At 43.3% G+C, this 22,927-nt stretch overlaps 1 protein-coding gene across 1 annotated transcript in view; it reads left to right on the top strand.

Moving 5' to 3' along the window:
* The window catches only part of SRD5A2 (steroid 5 alpha-reductase 2), a 46,527-nt gene extending 34,873 nt beyond the window's left edge, over positions 1–11,654 (top strand). The window contains exons 3-5 of the mRNA XM_040224577.1: positions 1,949–2,050; positions 5,680–5,830; positions 11,510–11,654. Coding sequence (XP_040080511.1) covers positions 1,949–2,050; positions 5,680–5,830; positions 11,510–11,576 — 320 coding nt within the window. The 3' untranslated portion in view covers positions 11,577–11,654. The remainder of the gene's footprint in view (positions 1–1,948; positions 2,051–5,679; positions 5,831–11,509) is intronic.
* Positions 11,655–22,927: the final 11,273 nt, after the last annotated feature.

The following is a 22,927-nucleotide window of genomic DNA, read 5'->3' as shown; positions in this document are numbered from 1 at the left end:
GACACACAGACACCAGATCGAAGGTGCCTGCTTTTTCATTGCTGTGTGTGCTATTCCGCCCCTCTCTCATCCTCTGCTGCTTCCTCCACTGGTGTCCCTTCCCTCCAGGATAATAATCTTTTAACTAGACAAGATTACAAATGATTGTTTCATATCATAGCAAGTGAGGTGAGAGTAGACGTGACTGCTTGTAATTCAATTGTTCTTGCTTTTTGCCGGTTGTAATTTGATCAGCACACATACGCTTGGCTGAGAGCTGGGCTTGGGCATCTATGGCATAAGACCTAGCATACACAGTCCTGGGTCTCCTCGTCTCAGACTTTTCTGTGCCTGTGAATGGGGAAGAGGAGTGTGCAGTTTGAAAATCAGTTTGCTAGGTGCCAAGCTCTCTAACTACTTCCACAAGAGTAGATGTATCAGTCAGTAGTATTCTGAGCAATAAGTCACAGAAAATCAACTCTTCAGTTCAGTCGCTCAGTTGTGTCTGACTCTTTCCACCTCCATGAATTGCAGCACGCCAGGCTTCTCTGTCCATCACCAACTCCTGGAGTTCACCCAAACTCATGTCCATTGAGTCGGTGATGCCATCCAACCATCTCATCCTCTATCATCTTCTCCTCCTGCCCTCAATCTTTCTCAGCATCAGGGTCTTTTCAAATAAGTCAGCTCTTCACATCAGGTGGCCAAAGTGTTGGTGTTTCAACTTCAACATCAGTCCCTCCAATGAACACCCAGGACTGAGCTCCTTTAGGATGGACTGGTTGGATCTCCTTGCAGTCCAAGGGACTCTCAAGAGTCTTCTCCAACACCACAGTTCAAAAGCATCAATTCTTTGGTGCTCAGCTTTCTTTATAGTTTATCACATGCATACATGACCACTGGGAAAACCATAGCCTTGACTAGATGGACCTATGTCAGCAAAGTAATGTCTCGGCTTTTTAATATGCTGTCTAGGTTGGTCATAACTTTCCTTCCAAGGAGTAAGTGTCTTTTAATTTCATGTCTGCAATCACCATCTGCCCCCCAAAATAAAGTTAGCTACTGTTTCCTCTGTTTTCCCACCTATTTGCCATGAAGTGATGGGACCAGATGCCATGATCTTAGTTTTCTCAATGTTGAGCTTTAAACCAACTCTTAGTAACTTAAATAATTAAGAATTTCTATTTCTCACATAACAAGATTGTCCAAAGGTAGGTGGTTTCTGCATTCCTTCAGCTGCTTCCTGGTGTCACTTAAGATCCCAGGCACTTTCTGCTCCACTGTTCTGAACATATTTATCTCATGTCCTCGTGACAGTTACCACATGGTTGCAAGACATTTCCTGTAGCTCCAGACATCATACCTAGCAATGAAGAAAGAGGGAGGCAGTAGAGGCACTGGTCCCACCTGCCCCCTTTATCAGAAAAGCAAAAGAGTTCCAAGGAAACTGCCAGAAATTTTTCCTTTATACCGTCTCAGCAGAACTAGGTCACAAGACCTCTTCTCAGCCTTCCAGCCTCTAGAGTGGGGGTGGCCAAGGAGGAGGGATTCGAATTGGTGGTTAAGTTTGCTGACCACGGTTTGATTGTTTTTGAATGAGCTGAAGGCTTGCTATTCATTCATTCATTTATTTGCTTGTGTACTTATTTGTTTCAATGTTGGATGATGGTGGGGGCTCCCCCTCCTCTCTCACTCATCTCTATCACCTGATGCTGTGCATTTTCAGTCTTTTGGCTTATGAAACAGCATAGCTCTTTCATTCAAATTTGGGACCAGGGTACGTTGCTCCCTCCCTCCTTTCTTGCTTTAGTAGCATTCTTAGAATATGAGGTCAAATGCCCTTCCCTTCACTTTTTAGAAAACAACCAAACCAAACAAACGAAAAAAACCAAACCACAAAACACTTTGATTGTGAGAAAACACCAGAAACAGCACACATTGTTAACGTCTCCCTCTCTTCTTTGCCAAGGTGTCTTCTTATTCATTTTGGGAATGGGAATCAACATTCACAGTGACTATATATTGCGCCAGCTCAGGAAGCCTGGAGAAATCACCTATAGGATTCCACAAGGTAATGTCTCCCCTGCCCTCCAGATTCTCGCTCTTCCTTGAGAGCCTGTCCCAGGAATTTCACTATGAGTAACAAAAGAGAGGGCACAGATGATGCAATCTATCCCAGCGGGTCCCTGACTTCTCCCCCATGTCCCCTCCTGCCCCACAATACATTTGTGTTCCTGGTCTGAACCTGAAAGAGCAAGAGAAGAGCCCCCGGGAAGGTTCATGATCATGATACCCTCAGTGTGGCACGTGTGGGGTTTGGGGTCAGGTGGAAGTAGGCAGTCACTTAGTTGCAGTTTATCATGTGCTGTAGTAGGGTTCTCCAGAGAAGTAGAACCAATTGAATATAGGCTTCCCAGGTGGCTCAGTGATAAAGAATCCACCTGCCTTGCAGGAGTCACAGAAGGACAGGGGTTTAATCCTTGGGCCTGGAAGGAGGAAATGGCAACCTCCTTGATGAGGCAATGGCAACATACTCCAGTATTCTGGCCTGCAAAAATCTCACGGACAGAGGACCCTGGTGGGCTATAGTCATGGGGTTGCAAAAGAGTCGGACACAACTGAAAACACACACAGAGACACACACACATACACAAAACGGATAAAAAAGGAGATTTATTATGAGGAATTGGCTCACATGGCTGTCGAGGCTGAGAAATCCCAGAACCTGCCATCTACAAGGTGGAGTCCCCAGAGAATAGGTAGTGTAATTTCTAGTTCTCAAGGCCTGAGAACTAGGAGAGCTTCCATGTAAGTTCCAGTCTGAGTGCAGGAAACCAGTCTTCAGCTCAAAACCGGAGATCGAATTCTCCCTCAGCCAATTTTTGTTTTCTTCAAGCCTCCAGAGGATTGATGCCTCTCAATCTGGGGTCTGGGTGTGGGGTGGGGAGACAATCTGCTTTACTCAGTCTGTTGACTCAACTGTTAATTTGATCCAGACACTGTCACGGACATACCCAGAAATAATGATCAGTCAAGTATCTGGGCACCACAAGGCCCAGTCAAGATGACACAAGAAATTAACAATCATTTGTATGTAGAGTGCAGATCCTTCCTAGGTTAGCAAATGAAGCCATATCATGCACAACCCACACATTTGTCCTCTTCAAGAAGTCTCACTAGACTTAACTAGTGAGTAGTCAGGGGGTAGCATTTGTTTATTTCCTGCCACTTGTGTGTTCTTAAAGATGTAGAGAACCATATTTACTTCATCAAAACTTATGATGGGAAGCCTTACAAGTGCATTTTCAGAGATAAATGTGCAGAATATTTGAAGTTCTGACTGTTCCCAAGTAACCAGGGTGTGAGGTTGACATATAAGCAGGTGGAAGTGAATTCACCCGAGTGATTCTCCAACTTTTTTAGGTGAATATTTGTGTAGGTCAGCAGCCCCTACCCTTTTTGATGTAAACACAACCCTTTGCTGCTAAGTCGCTTTGGTCGTGTCCGACTCTGTGTTACCCCATAGACGGCAGCCCACCAGGCTCCCCCGTCCCTGGAATTCTCCAGGCAAGAACACTGGAGTGGGTTGCCATTTCCTTCTCCAATGCATGAAAGTGAAAAGGGAAAGTGAAGTTGTTCACTTGCGACCCCATGGACTACAGCCCATCAGGCTCCTCCGTCCATGGGATTTTCCAGGCAAGAGTACTGGAGTGGGGTGCCATTGCCTTCTCCGAAACACAACCCTTTATTTACATTTAAAAATTACTGAATTATAACATAATGTTAGCACGTACTAATATCCACTGATTAATCTATGATTAAAAAATAATGACAAAGCTAACTTTGAATTCAGCAACACTTAAATGAATTTGACTGTGGCTAATGCTTTTAAACTGTGGTGTTGGAGAAGACTCTTGAGAGTCCCTTGGGCTGCAAGGAGATCCAACCAGTCCATTCTGAAAGAGATCAGCCCTGGGATTTCTTTGGAAGGAATGATGCTAAAGCTGAAACTCCAGTACTTTGGCCACCTCATGCAAAGAGTTGACTCACTGGAAAAGACTTTGATGCTGGGAGGGATTGGGGGCAGGAGAAGAAGGGGACGACAGAGGATGAGATGGCTGGATGGCATCACTGACTCGATGGACGTGAGTCTGAGTGAACTCTGGCAGTTGGTGATGGACAGGGAGGCCTGGCGTGCTGCGATTCATGGGGTCGCAAAGAGTTGGACATGACTGAGCGACTGAACTGAACTGAACATCCTTTCCAGAGAAGGCAATGGCACTCCACTCTAGTACTCTTGCCTGGAAAATCCCATGACAGAGGAGCCTGGTAGGCTGCAGTCCATGGGGTCGCTAAGAGTTGGACACAACTGAGCGACTTCACTTTCACTTTTCACTTTCATGCATTGGAGAAGGAAATGGTAACCCACTCCAGTGTTCTTGCCTGGAGAATCCCAGGGATGGGGGAGCCTGGTGGGCTGCCATCTATGGGGTCGCACAGAGTCGGACACGACTGAAGTGACTTAGCAGCAGCAATATCCTTTCAGTATCTACATCCAACAAAAACAATACTGTAGGCTGAAGTATACTATTTGCTATATTCACAGACTATTTATAGACCCTTTGCAATCAGCCAGTAGTTCTTCCTGGGGCCTGGGGAGTTATAGGCCAGGAATCGCTGATGCAGTATCATCCTTAAGGAAGATAACTTTAAAGGTCTTTTATTTTTTAAGTCTTTACTCAATACTAGACAAATAGAGAAGAGCTGAAAAAATTCTTGAAAGCTAGATTGTCAAGATTAGTTTCCAACAATTGGGTTGGCCAAAAAGTTCATTTGAATTTTTCTGTAGCATCTTACAATAAACCTAAGTGAACCTTTGGCCAACCCAATATTAAGTTATAATAGACAATGGTTTAAAAACAAAATATTCTTTGTATAAGTATGGGAAAAAAATGGTTTTGGGTGAAGCTTTCCCAGGTTAGTGTGGGGCAGAAATATTGAATGCAAATGTATTTCCTATCATTAGAAACGTGTTGATTTATAGATACAGTTTTGAGATCAGAAATAGTGGTTGGATAGAAAAGGAAACCTTTAAAATCAATAGAAACAGACTTCACCAGTCTCCAGGAGGGAAAAACCCTGCAGCTCCCACTCTGAACTTAAACTTGAACGGAGTGTACTGCTTTGCAGAAGTGGGAGGGCAAATACCAAAGGAGAATCGGACTGCCGCTCACTTCAATCCAGGCTTTTATTTTCACATAGTGTGCTGTTTCACTTTGTGTGATGGTGGACCTGCTGTGGGCTGAGGCTGTGTGGGTGCCCCGGGAAGGACTGAGGTCAGAGGTGGTTGGAAATGTTACTTAATAAAATGAAACAAGCCCTGATCTCCTGCACCTCATCCCTCCTCCTTTCTTATCCTTCCCCGAGCCAGTGGTCCAGCAGTTGCCAGAGGTCCGGATGGAGCCCTTCCAGTGATTCGGGTCACTCCTCATCCTTCCAGGATGTTCTGAGGACTACAGGATGCCGACACTGTTTTCCCTTCTCCCCAAGAGGATTCCACAAACTCCCCCGACTCTGAAGGCGGTCTCCAGCCCCGCCTTTGACCTAGGTGCCCTTATGTGTTTTGGAACAAAGCAGAGGGGTTCTAACATGGCAATAATGGAGCGCAGGTGACTGACTTGTTGATTCTTCCGCACGCAGGTGGCTTGTTCACGTACGTTTCTGGAGCCAATTTCCTCGGTGAGATCATTGAATGGATCGGCTATGCCCTGGCCTCTTGGTCCCTCCCAGCGCTTGCATTTGCGTTTTTCTCACTTTGTTTCCTTGGGCTGCGAGCTTTTCATCATCATAGGTAAAATTTTCAATTAAGGCGGCAGTATCTGCATAGCTTTCTTCTCCAAACAGGCTTTTCTTAAAACACGGAGTCAGATGTAGAAACCGAAAAGATTTATTTTTTAACAAGGTAAGGTTGACACAATAACCCAGATGGGTCAATTCTGACGTCTCAGGTTTTCACTGACATTGGAATTTAGCTGGGTGGCAGCAGCAGTGACACTTTTTACCCTCCTGTGAACAAACACAATTCCACAAGGACAGGGCACAGAGGCGACTCGCGAAGCCACGTGCCTGTTGAAGAAGGCTTCCCAGACAGAAGCACTTGGTTTCCCCGGGAGGTAGCTGACCGGGCTCTGTGGCCGCCTATCAGGCTTATCTGGTGATGGCTGCTGTTTGGCTATGGGCTACAGGTAAGAGTCAGGAGGTACAAGGGGTGCTTCAGTTCACCGTGGCCACACTCTCCAAGTGTGTTCCATGGCTGGGACCCCAGGTCGCACTTTCCAGAGCTTCCCAGGCAGTTCTGAGGCACAGTTCGGATGGAGAGTCAATGGGAAAAAGCACTAGCTCTGAGCCTAGTGTGGCTGCTATTTTTAATTCTAGGTTTGGTGCTAACATTTCAGGTAACCACAGAGCCCCGGAAACTACAGAATTCTTTTCTTGGAGTCTGCGTAACACCAGGGTTTATTCTGGTACTCTCCTCCTTCCCCTGCCCCCACCTTCTATAGATCATAACCCAAGTCATTGCTGGCTTCCTGGGAAGACCAGTCAGTTCAGTTCAGTTGCTCAGTCGTGTCCAACTCTTTGCGACCCAATGAGCTGCCGCACGCCAGGCTTCCCTGTTCATCACCAGCTCCCGGAGCTTGCTCAAACTCATGTCCATCGAGTCAGTGATGCCATCTAACCATCTCATCCTCTGTCGTCCTCTTCTCCTCCTGCCTTCAATCTTTCCCAGCATCAGGGTCTTTTCCAATGAGTCAGTTCTTCCCGTCAGGCCAAAGTATTGGAGTTCATCTTCAGCATCAGTCCTTCCAATGAATATCCAGAATTTTAGGAATGACTGGTTGGATCTCCTTGTGGTCCAAGGGACTCTCAAGAGTCTTCTCCAACACCACACTTCAAAAGCATCAATTCTTTAGTGTTCAGTTTTCTTTATAGTCCAACTCTCACATCTGTACATGACTACTGGAAAAACCATAGCTTTGACTAGAAGAACCTTTGTTGGCAAAGTAATGTCTCTGGTTTTTAATATGCTGTCTAGGTTGGTCATACCTTTTCTCCCAAGGAGCAACCGTCTTTTAATTTTATGGCTACAGTCACCATATGCAGTGATTTTGGAGCCCAAGAAAATAAAATCTCTCAATGTTTTCCATTGTTTCCCTGTCTATTTGCCATGAAGTGATGGGACCATATGCCATGATCTTAGTTTTCTGAATGTTGAGTTTTAAGCCAACTTTTTCACTTTCATCAAGAGCCTCTTTAGTTCTCTTTCTATCATAAGAGTGGTGTCATCTGCATATCTGAGGTTTAATATTTCTCCTGGCAATCTTGATTCCAGCTTGTGCCTTGTCCAGCCTGACATTTCACATGGTGTACTTTGCATATAAGTTAAATAAGCACAGTGACAATATACGTACTTCTTTCCTGATTTGGAACCAGTCTGTTGTTCCATGTCCAATTCTAACTGTTACCGCTTGATCTGCATACAGATTTCTCAGGAGGCAGGTAAGGTGGTCTGGTGTTCCTATCTCTTGAAGAATTTTCCACAGTTTGTTGTGATCCACACAGTCAAAGGCTTTGGCATAGTCAATAAAGCAGAAGTAGGTGTTTTTCTGGAACTCTCTTGCTTTTTCGATGATCCAATGGTTGTTGGCAATTTGATCTCTGGTTCCTCTGCCATTTCTAAATCCAGGTTGAACATCTGGAAGTTCACGGTTCACATTCTGTTGAAGCCTGGCTTGGAGAATTTTGAGCATTACTTTGCTAGCGTGTGACATGAATGCAATTGTGTAGTAGTTTGAGCATTCTTTGCCATTGCCTTTCTTTGGGATTGGAATGAAAACTGACCTTTTCCAGTCCTGTGGCCACTGCTAAGTTTCCCAAATTTGCTGGCATATTGAGTGAAGCCCTTCCACAGCATCATCTTTTAGGATTTGAAAGAGCTCAACTGGAATTCCATCACCTCCACTAGCTTTGTTCGTAGTGATGCTTCCTAAGGCCCACTTGACTTCACATTCCAGAATGTCTGGCTCTAGGTGAGTGATCACACCATTGTGGTTATCTGGGTCATGAAGATCTTTTTTGTATAGTTCTTCTGTGTGTTCTTGCCACCTCTTCTTAATATCTTCTGCTTCTGTTAGGTCCATACAATTTCTGCCCTTTATTGTGCCCATCTTTGCATGAAATGTTCCCTTGGTATATGTAATTTTCTTGAAGAGATCTCTGGTCATTCCCATTCTGTTGTTTTCCTCTATTTGTACTGATCACTGAGGAAGGCTTTCTTACTTCTTCTTGCTATTCTTTGGAACTGTGCATTCAAATGGGTGTATCTTTCCTTTTCTCCTTTGCCTTTAGCTTCTCTTCTTTTTTCAGCTATTTGTAAGGCCTCCTCAGACAACCATTTTGCCTTCTTGCATTTCTTTTTCTTGGGGATGGTCTTGATCCCTGCCTCTTATACAATGTCACAAACGTCCATCCATAGTTCTTCAGGCACTCTATCAGATCTAGTCCCTTGAATCTATTTGTCACGTCCACTGTATAATCATAAGGAATTTGACTGAGGTCATACCTGAATGGTCTAGTGGTTTTCCCTACTTTCTTCAATTTAAGTCTGAATTTTTCAGTAAAGAGTTCATGATCTGAGCCACAGTCAGCTCCGGGTCTTGTTTTTGCTGACTGTGTAGAGCTTCTCCATCTTTGGCTGCAAAGAATATAATCAATCTGATTTTGGTGTTGACCATCTGGTGATGTCCATGTGTAGAGTTTTCTCTTGTGCTGTTGGAAGAGGGTGTTTGCTATGACCAGTGCGTTCACTTGCAAAACTCTGTTAGCCTTTGCCCTGCTTCATTCTCTATTCTAAGGCCAAATATGCCTGTTACTCCAGGTATTTTTTGACTTCCTACTTTTGCATTCCAGTCCCCTATAATGAAAAGGACATCTTTTGGGGGGTGTTAGTTCTAGAAGGTCTTGTAGGTCTTCATAGAACCATTCAACTTCAACTTCTTCAGCATTGCTGTTGGGGCATAGGCTTGGATTACTGTGATATTGAATGGTTTGCCTTGGAAATTAACAGAGATCATTCTGTCATTTTTGTGATTGTACCCAAGAACTGCATTTCAGGCTCTTTTGTTGTCTATGAGGGCTACTCCGTTTCTTCTAAGAGATACTTGCTCACAGTAGTAGATATAATGGTCATCTGAGTTAAATTCACCCATTCCAGTCCATTTTAGTTCACTGATTCCTAAACTGTCAATGTTCACTCTTGCCATCTCCTGTTTGACCACTTCCAATTTACCTTGATTCATGGACCTAACATTCCAGGTTCCTATGCAATGTTGTACTTTACAGCCTCAGACTTTACTTCCATCACCGGTCACATGCACAGCTGGGTGGTGTTTTTGCTTTGGCTCTGTCTCCTCATTCTTTCTGTGTTTATTTCTCCTGGGAAGATAGGGTCAACCATTTGGTGTGATACCTGTGTGGGACACTTTCAGGACTGTGTCATCTGCTGGGGAATTCTGGGAACTGCAGGAGATAGACCCTTCTGTGGACAGAGGAGCCTGGCAGGCTACAGTTCATAGGGTCAAAAAGAACTGGACATGACTGAAGAGACTTAGCATTCACCTACTGGTCTATCCTAAAGCTTTACCAGCTTCCACCTCCCTCCGAATCCTTGCACCTGCGATAGGGTGGGGACAAAAAGTTAAGTATCACTGAAAGTGAAAGGAATACACACTAAATTGCTATCAGGCTTTAAAGACAAGTTTCAGGTCCCTTTTCTGGAATGGGGCTAGAGGAAAGAGAAAGCCTGTTGTTCCTGGACACATAGTGAGGCGGGGAGTGGGGAGGATGCCCAAAGGGAGAATAGGCTTGGAATCAGGACCCTGAAGGAAACCCTTAGGCTCCTGCATAGGCATTTTAGTCTAACTAATGATCAATTTCATAGTCTTGAAGGCTTAACTAGGAATGGGTTCTTTTCCTTGGAATGGGATTTGTGCAGAGACCTTCTAGAAATGAATGAGACAGCAACTCTCCTCATGACTTATTTCTACCCCCTCCTGGGCTTGGTAGAGAAGGGCACCAGTGGGGTCCCCAGCCTGGAATGGGGTCAGTGAAATAACTCTGCCCCATTCAGGTAGGCCTGTTGCCCACCCTGTAAGGACAGGGCAGCAGTCAGTAGAAGACTGATAAGTATGGACTGTGCTGGGCCTGGTCAGGGGAGGTGGCAGTTCTACCAGAGGGTTCTAGCTAGTGCAGCAACAAAATCCAAACTGAAGCCCTGTCCTGCTGTGTTGACTGCTTCAGAGGGAAGGCTGGAGGGTGTCATTTTTATAAGGCTAACTGGGGTTTGTGAAAGGCAGCTCAGCAGACCCCACATCACTGCATGGAAAACCAGCCATCTCCTGTGACATGTTAACACTGTTTGTCCACCATTTCAAACTATGCTATTTGAACAGAGTGTATTAGTTTAATTATAGCTTACGAGCTACCAGCTTCAACTAGTTAAGAGAATAGCCTGGTCACTGAAAGAGAAAGCCATTTTTACAAGATGTATTAGTCTCCCTTGACTGCCCAAAGAGGAACTAACTGAGTGGCTTAAAGAACAGAAATGTATTCTCTCGCAGTTCTGGAGGCAGAAGTCTGAAATCAAGGTGTGGGAGGACTGCACTCTCTCTGAAGGCTTGAGGGAAGAGTCCTTCCTTGTCTCTTCCCAGCTCCTGGCAGGGGCTGGCATTCCTTGGTGTTCGTGGCTTGTAGCTGCGTCCCTGCCATCCCTGCCTCTGTCTTCACAAGGCTTTCCCCCACTGTGTCTGTCTCTGCGTGTCTTCTTCCCTTTCTCATAAGAACACCAGTCATATTGGATTAAGGGCCCACCCTGCTCCAGTAGGACCTTATCTTAATAAATTATATCTGCAATGACCCTATTTTCAAAATAAGGTCACCTTCTCAGGTACTGGAAGTTAGAACTTCAGCCTATGTTTTAGGGGACACACAATTCAATAGACAATACAAGGTAACATTTTTTTTTTTTTCTTTTGGCATTCCCCCAGGCCTTGTGAAGGGATATTTTACCTGGGAACCTGACCAGTTCTCTAGAGTTAACCTTGACCATGCTCTTTGGGATCTCTGGCTCCTGTATGCCTCAGTTGAATCCGCTGAGTACTTCTTTATATTCTTTACTGGGTAAAATATACATAACAAAATTTCCCATTTTAACTATATTAAATATATAACTCAGTGGCATCAGGTATGCTCATCATGTGGTACAGCCATTACTGCTGATCTCTGGCTCTTGTTTTTTATTTCCCAACATGAGAAGCTTCAACATTTGCAAGAGATAGGATGCTGGAGGGAGGAAGAAAAAGTTAGGCCCCGAATAACTGCAGGCTGATTTGTAACAGGGACTTCAAACAGATCAAACCTCAACCAGTGATCACTGCTTGATTGTATTTATAATTATTCCTCTTTTGTCTTTTAGATTCTACCTCAAGATGTTTGATGACTACCCCAAGTCTCGAAGAGCCCTCATTCCATTCATCTTTTAAAGAAACCAAAGAGCAAGGGAACAAAGCTCCCACGATCTTGTTGAAACACATCAAGCTGTTGAACCTGTAACTCTTAAAGTCGCACCATGTATGTGTAATAGTAGTGTGGTGTCCTGGCAGCTGGCCTGAGGAGTCTGCATCGGCCCCCCTGGTGTCTCCTCCCAACACCCTGGGGGTCTCTGTGCTGCTCTCCTGTTGAAGAATAAGGCCCCACCTTTTAATGCAGAGATATCTGCTTCTTAGCTATCCCTCCTAGAAAGTGCAAACTTTCCAATGTGTTTTTTTCTTTGAATGACCCAAGTACATGTGGCTTTATACCTACTCTATATCAGTGTTAAGACTTTCGCAGTCGAGAAAGCTTTGAATTGAGGGCATTGCTTATAGAATTTATTAAACGTACACATTTGACTTGGAGAAGGCAATGGCACCCCACTCCAGTACTCTTGCCTGGCAAATCCCATGGATGGAGGAGCCTGGTAGGCTGCAGTCCATGGGGTCGCTAAGAGTTGGACACGACTGAGTGACTTCACTTCCACTTTTCACTTTCATGCATTGGAGAAGGATGGCAACCCACTCCAGTGTTCTTGCCTGGAGAATCCCAGGGATGGGGGAGCCTGGTGGGCTGCCGTCTATGGGGTCACACAGAGTCGGACACGACTGAAGCAACTTAGCAGCAGCAGCACACATTTGACTCCTGTACAAATTAACAGCAATTTAAATTCTGAAACTGCACAGACCCAGAGCAATTCTCCTCCCAAATGAAAACCTACTCACCTCTCCCTTTTCCTTAGTTAATTATGAAAGATGTGAAATGATTAAGTAGACTTTGAGCAGAGGAACCCTCTCTTCATTCTTCTGCTGAAAATGCAACAATACATTAACCCCATTTCAAATTTGTGTGTTGTCTTAGTGCCTCTGTCTTCCTGAAGCTTTCACAGTCCCCATTAGAGATATCATACACAGGCTAACACAGATAACCAGTGTGGATTTTATCAAAGGTCAGGTTTTAATGACCACAAAGAAGAAGAGATGGCTCTGGTTGACCACAGAGGGAGAAAGCATTTTGCATATAGACTGCAAACTTTCATGTGTTTGGAAACTGATGTGTGTATGTACTTGGCTGCTCAGTTGTGTCTGTCTCTTTGTGACCCCATGGACTGTAACCTGCCAGACTCCTCAGTCCATGGGGATTCTTCAGGCGAGAATACTGGAGCGGGTTGCCATACCCTTCTCCAGGGGATCTTCCCAACCCAGGAACTGAACCCAGGTCTCCTGCATTGCAGGCAGATTCTTTACCATCTGAGCCACCAGAGAAGCCCTGGAAACTGGTGGAAATAGCCAAATAATGAGTGTCAGACAATGAAAAATACCGAATTAGAGTGTATGCTGTTTCCCCTGACCAGACGTGTACAGTGATGGTGAAGCATCTCAGAAGCACCCAGCATCTCTTCCCTTCTGGAGTTTCTGCACCACGCTCCCCAGGATCTGTTCAAGAAGGAATCCTCAAGAGGCGCCTTGAACCTCAGTCCTTAGAAGTCCTGGGAGACAAGGCTGGAATTCACAACCAGAGGGACACCTCTAGGCAGACAATCTGCTTTTTTGGCCCCAACAGTGTTTTACATATAGTTTGGTTTTCTTTTTCTTTTTACATTAAAAGTTTTGAAAATTTAAAAATTAGGAGGTTTTTTCATTTTCCAGTTTCTTTTAGAACATTGGAGAATCTGGGCCCGTGGAGCCTGCCAAGAACTGGGACTGGTCAGCTGGTAGACATCAGAATTTGCAACCTCAGTGGAGGGGGGTCACCCTCAAGTGGAAGCTGAAATTTTGGGCTCTCTAAGGAAGGGACTGAACTCTCCTAATCAGAATGCATGATGACATTTGTCTCTATAGGTCTAGGTTTGTGTCCAGCATTGGTAATCTTTAGCAAATCTCCTTGAGAAGTGAGCACCAGTTTCATCAGATGTAGTGATAAGTGCAGAAATTCACTAGATAAAATGCATGGGACACTCAAAAGATCTGAAGATGTATGTGACTGAAAAATACAAATTGTAATCATTTACATACATGTTTTGCTGTTTAAATGACTCTCAAATTATGGATAAGTAATTTTTTAAAATTAAAAGAACCCCAAACTTATAAATATTTAAAGTGTTGAGCTGTGTTTGTTCCTTTTTATTCTGTGTTTTATTTTTTTTCCCCTGAGTGTTGCTTCCTTTCTTTCCTTCTCTATTTTGCCAACTTGAAATTCAGGGCCCTGAGCTGAAAATAAAAGAGAAACATGACTTATAGAGCTTGTCAACCACAGCTTAGAACTCCAAGCAGGTGCAATAAAGATGCAGGAGAATGTACGAAGGCTGGATGCCCCTCCAAGTGTTCAGGAATACACAGAGGAGTGGGGAAAACACACTCAGTGAAATCAGTCTTAAGGTGTAGGTTGGCCTCTGTGAAATGACTTCCGGTTCTCTCTGTGACACTTAAAACTGTCTTTATGAGATCCTTTATCTTATTACTATATATAATACCCAGACCAGTCCTTGATTTGTAATAAATGCTCAATGCTGCTGCTGCTAAGTCACTTCAGTCGTGTCCGACTCTGTGACACCATAGATGGCAGCCCACCAGGTTCCCCCATCCGTGGGATTCTCCAGGCAAGAACACCGGAGTGGGTTGCCATTTCCTTCTCCAGTGCATTAAAGTGAAAAGTGAAAGTGAACTTGCTCAGTCGTGTCTGACCTTTTGCAACCGCATGGACTACAGCCCACCAGACTCTTCCGTCCATGGAATTTTCCAGGCAAGAGTACTGGAGTGGGGTGCCATCGCCTTCTCCTAAATGCTCAATAACTGGTAGCTATTATTTGCTCAGTGTGTGCAATCTCAGGACGAAACTGCTGTTCAGCACTTTTATGTTCTTGCCACTAGAGGGTGTTCTTTAGAATTTTATTTAGGACAACTCATTTATTATACTTCAGTCTAACTCACATGTTTGAAATTTAAGAAACTCTTATAATTACAGTTTATCATGATTTCTTAATTTAAATATAGGGTAGAATTAACTTCATATAATTTTATTTGTTTTTAGATTTTTTTTTTTTTGATGTGGACATTTTCAGAGTCTTTATTGAATTTATTACAATATTGCTTCCAGTTTATGCTTTGGTTTTGTTGTTGCTGTTGTCACTGTTTCTCATGCTTTGTTTTTTTGGCTTCAAGGCATGTTGGCTCTTAGCTCCCTGACCAGGAACTGAACTAGCACCCCCTGCATTGGGAGGTGAAGTCTTAACCACTGGACCCCCAGGGAAGTCCCAACTTCATGTAATTTTAAATACTCTCCTGATAACCGAGGTATTCTCAGTGCTCGAGGGCTATTGCTTTCAACTCGATTTCTCTTTTTAGGTCTAGGATATGCATGCAGAAGGGATACAATAAAAGTCTGAAGGTATGCTCATCCCGAAACATATTTCCCTTTTCTCCTAACACTGAAGTGCAACAAAAATATGGTTATTTTAGGTGGAGTGTTTTTTCTTTTCAAATCAGGGCTAAAATCGGACTGGCTTAGTTAACCAGCTACTCTGTCTTGCTCTTGCTGAAACGCTGATGGAGGCAATGTTTTCCTACTGACCTGTAGGAGGTGTTGTAATGTTTTGTTTGCTTTCTGAGTTAAAGAGATAAAGCACATTTAGGACATCAGCTAGTTCCGCCCCTTCGTGTTACAGATGGAGACACTAAAACCCAGTGTTAAATGCCTTCCAAGGTGTTGCACAGCTGGTTTTATCTTGTCCATTTAGGAGTCAGAAGTCTTTTTTTCTTCGTTAAGCACAGCAGGTTTTTATAAGAGAGACCCAGCAGAGCCTTCCTAGATAGGTGTGGATTTAAGGCCTGAACACACTCGGCAATCGCTTATCGATACTTATGATATGAAAATGGTGAGAGGTGGGGACATAGTGTTGAATTAGACATTATTCTTGCCCTTTATGGGCTGATTTCTGAAGAGCTACTGCAGCAGAAAAATAGCCAGAGCTTAATTGCAGTGCCACAGTTCAGATGCACAGATTGTTATGGGCTTTGGGGGAATCTGTTCCCCTCACTCTGTGGGGAGGATCCAGCTGCTGCCCTTATCTTGAACCTATTTGATAAAACGAAGGTGCAGGAGAGAAGACACGTGTGTTCAGTAAATGTCACAACTTTCCCCGCTCCCTAACACTTACGTTCACATGGAGCAACATCAGTTCTGCCTTGTTCAGAAGGAGAAAAGACTGCTAATGAGAAGTTTGCGATTAAACAGTGATTTAGGTGGTTTAAACTCTTTCAAAAACCAATTAATAAATCTATGATTTTACTGTCTCACAGTTTTGCAATAACTGTCTTGACTTTTCCTGGTAACCTCATGACAACTCGCCAAGAGGCAAGGGAAAAAACTCTCGGCTTGTGAAGGGATGGATTTGTGAGGAGTCATTTCCTTTCTTGCCCAGCTTTTTGATTATCTACTAGGCTATGGGCTGAGGTCCAGGCATGGCAAATACACAGGGTAACAATACATGTAAAGCAAAACCTTCTAGAGAAGGCTGCTGATTGTTTTATAGCATCTATACTCTCCCATGATAAAAGAGGCATGGTGCCAGACAGTCATGTAGGTGCTTGAGTGATTTAATAGCCATTGAGTGGATTTAATTTCTAAACAAGAGATTCGCTCTTTTTCTCTATAAGTCCACTGAGCTGTGATCTTAAACGGTTCTGTGTCATTTGTATCGTGTCTTTTTTCTCCCCATTAACCACAGCTTAGGGTCTGGATGAGTGAAATATTCTTTGGGAAAAGGTCAGAGTATGTACTATACCGTATTAATGCCTTTTGTCCTACCCTTCGTGGGTACAGGGCTGGGCTTTGCTCAGTGCAGTCAGAGTCCAGCTGAAGGATTTCCATTATCCTCTCCACCTGGCAGGCTGGCTGGGAGGAGGGGAGAACAGAGAGAGAAAGCGGGGGAAGGTAGGGTTTCCTGGGAGGAGTGGGGTGGAAGTGGGGGATGGTTGACAAGGAAGTGAGTCAAATGGTCTTGGGAGCAGGGCCTTCTCCTGACAGAATGGTTTCTTCCTTTCCCTGGTGTCCAGGTCTGTATAAGCCAGATCCTTGCCTTATCCTCCCAGGGGAAAAAAAATTCCCTCTGAGAGAGAAAGTAAGCCCTTCTCAGAGCTCCTTTTTTATAAGGGAAGAAGCTGAGTTTCTTAAAACATAAGCCATATGGCTGTGCCTCGAGATAAATAGTTTAATTGTGTTTCTGTCCGCTCACCTCATAAAGATGGTTTTAAGTCTGTGGAGCAGTGTCACTTGTCAGGAAGAGGTGAAGGAACTGTTCCGAGAAGCGCGTGGCAGCATCCAAGTTCTGGGAGGCCAGTGTGAGGAGAGGACAGCAGCCAGAGGAACGAGAGTGGGCAGGTTTTCCTTCGGCACTGTCTTTGTTTTCCTTTACTTCAGAGGCCCCAGAGAAGACGATCCTCTTGTGGTGCATTTTTCAGCACTGACTAGAAAGCAAGTCAGAGAAGGCAATGGCACCCCACTCCAGTGCTCTTGCCTGGAAAATCCCATGGGTGGAGGAGCCTGGTGGGCTGCAGTCCATGGGGTCACTGAGGGTCGGACACGACTGAGCGACTTCCCTTTCACTTGTCACTTTCATGCATTGGAGAAGGAAATGGCAATCCACTCCAGTGTTCTTGCCTGGAGAATCCCAGGGACGGGGGAGCCTGGTGGGCTGCCATCTCTGGGGTCGCACAGAGTTGGACACGACTGAAGTGACTTAGCAGCAGAAAGCAGTACCATAAAAATCACTTAAATTTTATTAATTCATTAATCCATTAATTCATTTTGTTAATTAATTCTTTAATGTAAGATTCTTACACTATAGAGGTATAGACATAAATGTAAACTGTGTTAAGTTAAAGATACATATTGTACAAACTCTAGGGCAACAATTTAACAAAGAGATATAAATAATAAACTAATAGAAAAAATGAAAAGCAATCACAAAAACCAGTTAATCCTTAATCCCCAAATAACACAGGAAAAGTAGAAGAAATGAAAACAAAGGAAAAAAAAAACCAGAAGGGAAAAATAGCAGATAGTGAGATGGTATTTGCGGGGAGCCTGAGAAGGGTTCGGAGGGGCTGTCACATCAACCGAGCCTCACTATGCCACATTATGAAACTAGAGACGAACTTTAAATACGGGCAAGACTCTCAACATATTGTATTGAAAATTTGAGATAGAAAAATGTAAACGGAGAAAACAAGTCCTGTAGCCTTCGGTACAGTAGTCATTTGGACTCTAGGGGCTCTACCTAATCCTTATCTGGTCTTCTTCAATGCAACTGAAGTCTACTCTTCACTGACATACGCTGCATTCCTATTCTGAAATTTGTAGGTGCTAGGAATGTTCTAACTCTCCACCCCCCAACTTGGCAACTAGCAGGATTACCAGCAGAGCCTAATGTAGCTGAAACACCACCACACTTTGTCAACTGTTCTAATACACTCTCCTCCATCCTAAAAGCCATAGGAATACGTTAGGTAAAAGATCTGTTCTGTCCTGTAACAAATCTGCCTTGATAGATTCATTATCTTGCTTTAGCCTGTAAGCACTGTAAGGAAAACCCAGATGCTTGGTGATTGCTGAAGACACATCATAGCAAATTTTTCATTCATTAAGCAAATTTATACTGAGAAAACTGGATATCTACATGCAAGAGAAGGGATTTGAATCCTTACCTTGTACAACAAACAAAAATTAACTCAAAGTGAATCATAAAGGTAAATGTAAGAGATTAAATTATAAAACCCCATAGAAGCAAACACAGGAATAAATCTTTATGATGTTGGATTAGGCAGTGATTTCTTAGATATGATGCCAAAAGCACAAGGAATGATAGAGAAGACTGGCACCTGAACTTCATTACAATCAAAATCTTTTGTACCTCAAAGTTCAATTCAGTCGCACAGTCGTGTCTGACTTTTTGGGACCCCACAGACTGCAGCACGCCAGGCCTCCCTGTCCATTACCAATTCCTGGAGCTTACTCAAGCTCATGTCCATTGAGTCGGTGATGCCATCCAACCATCTCATCCTCTGTCGTCCCCTTCTCCTCCTGCCTTCAATCATTCCCAGCATCAGGGTCTTTTCCAATGAGTCAGTTCTTCGCATCAGGTGGCCAAAGTATTGAAGTTTCAGCTTCAGCATCAGTCCTTCCAATGAATATTCAGGACTGATTTCCTTTAGGATGGACTGGTTGGATCTCCTTGCAGTCCAAGGGACTCTCAAGAGTCTTCTCCAACACCATAGTTCAAAAGCATCAATTCTTCAGCTCAGTTTTTCTTTCAAAGAACACCACCAAAAAGTAAAAAGGCAACCCACGGACTGGGTTGTCAGTCATGTATCTGATAAGGGGCTTATATCCAGAATATAAAAACCTCTTATAGCTCAATAATAAAAGGACAGATAACCCAATTAAAAATGGACAAAGGATTTGAAAAGACATTTCTTTAGAAAAGATATACAAATGCCCAAAAAGGACATAAAGAGAAGCTCAACATTATTAGTCATCAGAGAAATGCAATCACAATCACAATTAGATGCTTTTCACACCCACTAGAACGATGATAATAAAAAAGGTAATAATGGGGGTTGATGAGGATGTGAAGAAATCAGAGCCCTTAAACATTTGCTGGTGGAAAGATAAAATGGTGCAGCATCTTTGGAAAACAGTTTGGTGGTTCCTGAAATGTTCCTGAAAATGTTAAAGATAGGTTACCTAATAATTCAGAAATTCTATTGTTAGGTATTTACCTTCTTTTAGTTGGGTTAAAGCAGCAAGTAACCCGAAAAGACAACTGATTAAATACCTCTTGGCAGGAATTAGTTTGACTGAACCCTTTCCACAGGGTTGTAGAGGAGGAACCCAAAGAGAGGAAAGACTGAGCAGTGCTTGGAGTGCCCTCTGGTGGGGACTGTTTAGAAGTGCAATAGGTGCTGTGGGCACCTGGGGACTGGGAAGAGAATTAGGGCACCCCATGGACTTCCCTGGTAGCTCAGACGGTAAAGAGTTTGTCTACAATGCGGGAGACCTGGGTTCGATCCCTGGGTCGGGAAAATTCCCTGGAGAAGGAAACAGCAACCCACTCCAGTACTCTTGCCTTGAAAATCCCATGGACGGAGGAGCGTGGTGCAGGCTGCTGTTCATGGGGTCGCAAAGAGTCGGGCACGACTGAGCGACCTTACTATGGACTGGGGAGAGAGGCCAGAAAAGAAGCAAGGGGTAAATCTTAAGGGAGAGAGATCTGACTAGCTATAGGAAGACAAAGAACCTAGCTGTGAGTTCCCCTTCGCTGGAGTGTTTAGGAAGAGAATGGAAGATAATTTGGGGAAGGTCAGGTTGAATAGAAGCTAGGGTTTCGACTAATGTTCTCTAAGCCCTCTTCAGAGTTTACGACTCTAAGTGCTAGGCTGCTGCTGCTGCTAAGTCGCTTCAGTCGTGTCCGACTCTGTGCCACCCCATAGACGGCAGCCCGCCAGGCTCCCCCGTCCCTGGGATTCTCCAGGCAAGAACACTGGAGTGAGTTACCATTTCCTTCTCCAAGGCATGAAAGTGAAAAGTGAAAGTGAATTCGCTCAGTCGTGTCCGACTCTTAGCGACCCATGGACTGCAGCCCACCAGGCTCCTCCGTCCATGGGATTTTCCAGTACTGGAGTCGGTTGCCATTGCCTTCTCCGAAGTGCTAGGCATTGAAGACGAAATTCCTGGTTGACAAATTTTGCTGGGCTAACCTGGCCTACGGTTCCCACTGGTACCTTAGGAAATCAATCTAGCCCCACCCAGTAGCTCTCAAGGCATCAATAATTCAGTTGCATTGGGCTTTGTGTCTAATACCTGGATGTGAGTGGATGGAAAAATGCAGGGCTCAAGGAGTTTACCCCAGTTCCAGGGAGAGCCTTATCTTCTGGAGCACCAAATTCTGGCAACAGCTACAGACGTTCTGCCTACAGAAGCAGGGTTAGTGCTCCCAAACACTTGCACTACTTGCAGTGGAGAAAAGAAGATGGAGAAACTGTGATAGAGGAGAAGCAACTAAGAAAAATATGGGTGACTTGATTATGTTAATCACTTTATTAGACAAATTTTTCTTTTTCATACATTTTTAGGAGAAAGAACGTAAGAAAGCAAAATGGTATTAAAGATAAGGAATCATTTATTTACAAAAAACTGCCTCTGTTCCGAGTATATGTATGATGAGTTTGCTATTCGTCAATGAAACTGCAACTCCAATCAAGATACGGAATCTTTCCTCATCCTAAAGATTCCTCATGCCACTTTGTAGTCCACTCTTCCCTCCAACCCGAGTCACAGACAACCACTGAAGTGATTTTTCCATAGTTTTGTTCTTTAGTCTCTAAGTCGTGTCCAACTCTGTGTAGCCCCACAGACTAGCTCCGCAGGCTCCCCATGGGATTATTCAGGCAAGAATACTGGAGGGGGTTGCCAATTCCTTCTCCTGGGTATCTTTCTGACCTAGGGATCAAACCCGGGTCTCCTGCATTGCAGGCAGATAGATTCTTTCCTGTCAGAGTCGCCAGATGGGTTGGATGACAGCAAGTAAGCCCATCCTTCTGAGACTGTCTGCCTGTGTGCTGAGTTGTGTCCACCTCTTTGTCATTTGCATTTTATCTAAATGGAATCCTACAGGATGCACTCTACTATGTGTTGATTTCTTCACTGGGCATCACAAGGCAGTCATGAGACTCATCCATGTGTTTGTGTGGATCAGCAGAGATGAGGACCATTCCACTGTTTGGAAGCATCTTTATTTCATCTTCATTCTTGGAAAGCATTTTTGTGGTATATAGAATTCTTAGTAAACAGATTTTTTTAAAAAACTGTCAGTGCTGTAAAGATGTTTTTCACTGTATATTGACCTTTCCTGGTGAGAAGTTGTGATCATTCAAATAATTGCTGAATGCTGTGTTTATGTGTCTTTTTTTTTTTTCAGAGATCATACTTCCTGATTTTCTCTTTATCTTTGGTTTTCAACTGTTTGAGAAATGATGTATCTAGGCTTCTCTTCAACTTTATCCTGTTTGAGGTTCATGAAACTACAGAATTTTTAAATTTAAATTATTAACTAAATTTTGGAAGTTTGGGCTGTTATTTCTTCAAATACTTTTTTCTGCTCCCTTTTCTCTCCCTTCTTTGTCTTTAACTACATTTACACATATATTGACCTTTGGAAATTGTTCCATATATCTAAGAGACTGTGTTGATTTTTTCCTGTTGTTTAGATTGTATACTTTCTATTGATCCATCTTTAAATTACAGCCTTCAGAAGAAAGTCACAAAAAAGGGGACGTTATTGTTTTCCATTGCTTTCCTTGCAGCAGATTTCAACTCTCCTCCAAAAACTGCCTGCTTTTGTTACATCTCTAGAGTCTCAGGTAGTTGTTTTTATATTTTGTCCAGACTTTACAGCTCTTATTTCAGCAAGTTCAGGTTTTTAGGTCATTTCGCAATACAGTAAGCAGAAACTAAAGGTAGTATTTTACCTTGAAGTTAGCACGGGTTTAACCCAACCACTCACAATTTATACAATCATTTTCACAGATGGCTCTCAATGAACTAATAATAATAATAATGACCTAAGGTCTGTAAAAACAGTTAAAGATTAAAACGATTCCTTATATCACACTTGTTAATGAAGAAAAGAACTCATACATTTTCAAGAACTCAGATTTCAAAGAACTCAAATCATTTTCACTGATTTTACTCCTACTTAACTAGGCAGGTCTTGCTGACTCTCAATGCCTTGGCTTCATTATCAGTTTTTTTAAAAAGTTAGACTATACTGGTCTGCCCTGAAAAGTATCCTACAGAGAAAAGAGATGTTCGTTGCAAAAAGGTTGTGTGGTTAAATATATGTGGAATCTGTAGGATTAAACAAAGTTGAGTAGGGTTCTTTCCTGCAGTATTTTTCAAAGCCTTTAATATGTTAATACATATTCTGTGTTTTCAAAAAGAGGACAAGATATTACTTATTTTTGCTTTTGTCTCAGGCTTTCATATGGCATAGTGTACCACTATCACTGATTCTGCCTTTGTTTAAAACCTTGATATTTTGTTCACAATAAATTTTTGTACATTGCTTTGTTCTTTAAGTGCTGCCTTAGAATATTATTTATATTGATTACTGAGTTTTTTCGTGCCCTCTTAAATTTTGCAATAGAAAAGCAAATGCCTGTTTCACCTCATTTGCCTCACTCTAGTCCCGGTGCCAATAGCAGCTGAATTGATAGATTTCTATTTACCATTTACTAACAAGGTT

Source organism: Oryx dammah, unplaced genomic scaffold (genome assembly GCF_014754425.2).
Source record: "Oryx dammah isolate SB20612 unplaced genomic scaffold, SCBI_Odam_1.1 HiC_scaffold_25, whole genome shotgun sequence".
Lineage (NCBI taxonomy): Eukaryota > Metazoa > Chordata > Mammalia > Artiodactyla > Bovidae > Oryx > Oryx dammah.
Note: the sequence above shows the minus strand (reverse complement) of the source record. Positions and strands in the feature narration are given on the sequence as shown.